The following is a 3,538-nucleotide window of genomic DNA, read 5'->3' as shown; positions in this document are numbered from 1 at the left end:
AAGAAGCCAGGTGGAGGGATGATCTGCTCCCCACTATGCCATTCAGGCTTGGCTGGAAAGTTTCTACAGGGTGGGGAGGGCGTGCTACCCATCCCCCAGCATCAGCGATAGGGCCATCCCTTGCTACCGACCCCCCATCCCTGGGACATTAACCCCTGCAGTACAATCCAACCACACACACTGCGACCCAGATCGGGGACCCCATGGGATTTAGATTATGGGGACACTTACCTGGATTGTGGGGGGCTAGGTACGATGCAAATGGGGTACAAGGGTGTTAAATACTGAAGTTGGGGGTGCGGGCAGCACAGATCGGTTAAGATTGGGGTACACTCAGGATGGGGGTCCGGGGCTCAGGCTGGGGGCTCTCATGTCTCCCTCCGGCGGTCACATCCAAATTGCCGGGAGATCCGGAACGCGGGCGGAGGAGGAGGTGCACGTGTGGCGCGGGAATCGGCCGATCTAAGCTCTGTGTGATCGCTTTCGATTGTCCCCAATGTCCCGCGCTCGCAGCCGATCCCCGACCTCCCCCGCCAGCCCGGTTATAAACACTGCCAGCCGGGAACCGGGGAGAGGAGGGCGGGACTCGCGCCTTGGGGAGGGGCCATCTGCGCGGAGGGGGCGGGGCCCGGGAGACGGAAGCGCGCGCCGACACGTGGGGGGCGGTGCTGGATGTAAACAAGGAGAGGAGTCGGTGAGATCTGATGGATGTGTGTGTGTGTGTGTGTGAGACCCGTGTGGCGCAGATCGCCGAGGAGGCGTGCAGGGAAGCGGAGCTCTACAGGAAGGCCGGCATAGTAAGGGTTAATGTGTCCTCCCCCCATTGTTCTTCACTTGCAGGTCATGTGACCTTGTGTTGTACAGCTCGGGCCCGGGCCACACACACGCTCAGACTTGGATCTGTCCGATGATTGGACTTTATCGACAATGGAGACCGGTCTCATAATGACCCGCCGGCCTCCGAAAAGAATGACTACATAGTGAATGGAGGGTCAGCTCCGGGGCCTACACCAGCACATAGTCCATGGGGGGATTCCATTTTTCTGTCCTACTCTCAGCCCTTCATTAGCCTACAATGGCCGCCAGCCCAGCATGCCTTGTAGTCATTGTACATGAATGGGGGTCTGTCATACGCCCGGTGAGGGGTGACTACCGTGTATGTCTTCTCACCTCCCGTACAGTCCCTGCTGCTTCTACACACGAGTCGGCCATTGTGACCCTGAGGACACCCTGGACTCCGCGTGTTGTGCCGGGGCTGTGACGTGCCCTTTGGATTGTTTGACAAAGTGCTGAAGCCGGTGATTTTCTCTCGCCAGGACGGCCTCATCGTTGAGAACATGCATGACATCCCGTACACGCTCAGCGTGGGACCGGAGATAACGGCGTCCATGGCTGCTGTGTGCGCGGCGATCCGCCGGACCTGCCCCGACCTTCCTCTAGGGGTCCAGATTCTGGCCTGTGCCAACCAGCAAGCCCTGGCGGTGGCCCATGCGGCAGGTACGTCATGGAGGATATCCCTTCACTGGAGACCGGTGACATCACTGAGATCGCAGCCTATCCATTCACTAGACATCAGTGACATCACTGAGAGCGCAGCCTATCCATTCACTAGAGACCGGTGACATCACTGAGAGCGCAGCCTATCCATTCACTAGAGACCGGTGACATCACTGAGAGCGCAGCCTATCCATTCACTAGAGACCGATTACATCACTGAGAATCAGTTCCTTTTGATTGGACTCTCCTGTGTTCCAGGTTTGGACTTTATCCGGGCGGAGGGTTTCATATTCTCGCATGTCGCCGATGAAGGGATAGTGAACGCTTGCGCCGGCGACCTTCTCAGATACCGCAGAGCCATCGGAGCCGACCGCGTCCAGATATTCACCGACATTAAGAAGAAACACAGGTAACTAAAGTGGACCTGTCATAGGGATCCGAAGGCTTCTATTGCCGCTCTCCCTCTGGGAATACTCATCGCCTGGCTGTCATGCTGCCTATGTGACTTCAATGTGTTCTTGGTCACTGACCCACGACAAGGAAAGTCTCATGCTGCATCCTTCTTCCGGGTCATAGACTCAGGGTATTGAAGCCGAGGGATTAGCATGACCGGCAAGCATTGAGCATTATCAGGCCTGCAGGTTTCCTTCCTATCTGAAGTCTGTAGATCACGGGGGACCAAACTGTGACACTCCAGCTGCAGAGGAACTACAAGTCCCATGAGGCATTGCAAGACTCTGACAGCCACAGACATGACTCCCAGAGGCAGGTGCATGCTGGGATTTGTAGTTTCACCGCTGCTGGGGGATTTGAGCCTGCTGTTACATAACCTGTAACACACATATAATGGATCATTCTCTGTACCGCTGTCCTCAGCTCCCACGCGCTGACCGCGGACGTCTCAATCTCGGAGACCGCCAGAGCCGCAGAATTCTTCCTGTCCGATGGACTGATACTAACCGGAGTGGCCACAGGACAGGAAGCCGATCCCAGAGAACTCCAAGGTAACACAGATACGAGGTATACACCGACATCACCGGCGTTGTATTGGTAACAATGGTTACATTTATCTGGTCATTCCCTTCGGTGTTCTCTGGAATTGTTACATTGTATCTCTCGTTACTATGGTGGAGCCGAGAGTCCTTGGTAACGAGATACAATGTAACAATTCCAGAGAACATCGAAGGGAATTACCAGATGATTGTAACCATTGTTACTAGGGATGCACCGATACCGGGTTTTTTTTTGGTATGGCGTACCGATATTTTTTTCTCGGTACGCGCCGATGCTGGTGCCATGTGACCCGATTATCAGGAAGTCGGGCAGCAGATCATGACCCGTCGCCCGGCTTCCTGATTGCCTGGAAAGCCGTTGTTCACCGGCTTCACTTGCCGAGGCTGCTTGACCAATCAGGAAGCCAGGCGGTTGGGTCACGAGGTGCTGTCCAGCTTCCTGATTGGCCAGGCTGCCTAGCAACAACTGAAGGCGGCTTCCAGCCAATCAGGAAGCCGGGCGGCATGTCATGACCCAGCTTCTGGTTTGGCTAGGAAGTCGGCTTCACTTGTTGCTAGACAGTGTGGCTTCCTGACCAATCAGGAAGCCCGGAGGCGGGTCATGACGTGCCGCCCGGCTTCCTGATTGGTTAGGAGGCTGAGCTGCCGACCAACAAGTGAAGCTGGCTTCCGAACCAATTGAAAAGCTGGGCGGCCCGAGTACCAGTATCCCAGAACCAATCACATTGCTTGTTTTAACCGGCTTGCCTCCTTCAAGACTCCAACAGTCCCCTTTGTGTTGCAGAGGTCCAGCGTTCCGTTCGGATTCCGGTTCTGATTGGATCCGGAGTGACGGCGGACAACGTGAAGAATTACATCGACGCCAGCGGCTTAATCATCGGATCACACTTTAAAGAGGGCGGAGACTGGAGGAACGCGGTCCATTACGATAAAGTCATGACGTTTATGGACGCGGTTCATAAGCTACGGGACTGAACGTGTGACGGAGGCGTCCCCAACGCTGCACACTGCCCTTCCCCCAACCGCCA

At 55.8% G+C, this 3,538-nt stretch overlaps 2 protein-coding genes across 2 annotated transcripts in view; one reads left to right on the top strand and one right to left on the bottom strand.

Moving 5' to 3' along the window:
- Positions 1–117, bottom strand: part of CCNE1 (cyclin E1) — a 9,723-nt gene extending 9,606 nt beyond the window's left edge. Inside the window, exon 1 of the mRNA XM_018552876.1 lies at positions 89–117. Coding sequence (XP_018408378.1) covers positions 89–117 — 29 coding nt within the window. The remainder of the gene's footprint in view (positions 1–88) is intronic.
- A 1,220-nt stretch (positions 118–1,337) lies between these two features.
- Positions 1,338–3,485, top strand: LOC108784121 (uncharacterized protein F13E9.13, mitochondrial-like). The gene is made up of 4 exons (XM_018552865.1): positions 1,338–1,497; positions 1,756–1,906; positions 2,374–2,501; positions 3,295–3,485. Exons 1-4 carry the CDS (start codon positions 1,338–1,340, stop codon positions 3,483–3,485), a joined length of 630 nt encoding a protein of 209 aa, XP_018408367.1.
- Positions 3,486–3,538: the final 53 nt, after the last annotated feature.

Source organism: Nanorana parkeri, unplaced genomic scaffold (genome assembly GCF_000935625.1).
Source record: "Nanorana parkeri isolate BGI_ZX_2015 unplaced genomic scaffold, ASM93562v1 scaffold6, whole genome shotgun sequence".
Classification (NCBI taxonomy): domain Eukaryota; kingdom Metazoa; phylum Chordata; class Amphibia; order Anura; family Dicroglossidae; genus Nanorana; species Nanorana parkeri.
The sequence above is the reverse complement of the archived record's forward strand: the minus strand, read 5'-3'. Positions and strand labels throughout refer to the sequence as shown.

Excerpts from the sequence above, each read along its gene's own strand:
- LOC108784121 (XM_018552865.1), top strand. The coding sequence starts at position 1,338 with ATGCATGACATCCCGTACACGCTCAGCGTGGGACCGGAGATAACGGCG. Across the intron at positions 1,498-1,755 it reads GGCGGTGGCCCATGCGGCAG|GTTTGGACTTTATCCGGGCG; the intron begins GTACGTCATGGA and ends CCTGTGTTCCAG. Across the intron at positions 2,502-3,294 it reads CGATCCCAGAGAACTCCAAG|AGGTCCAGCGTTCCGTTCGG; the intron begins GTAACACAGATA and ends TTTGTGTTGCAG.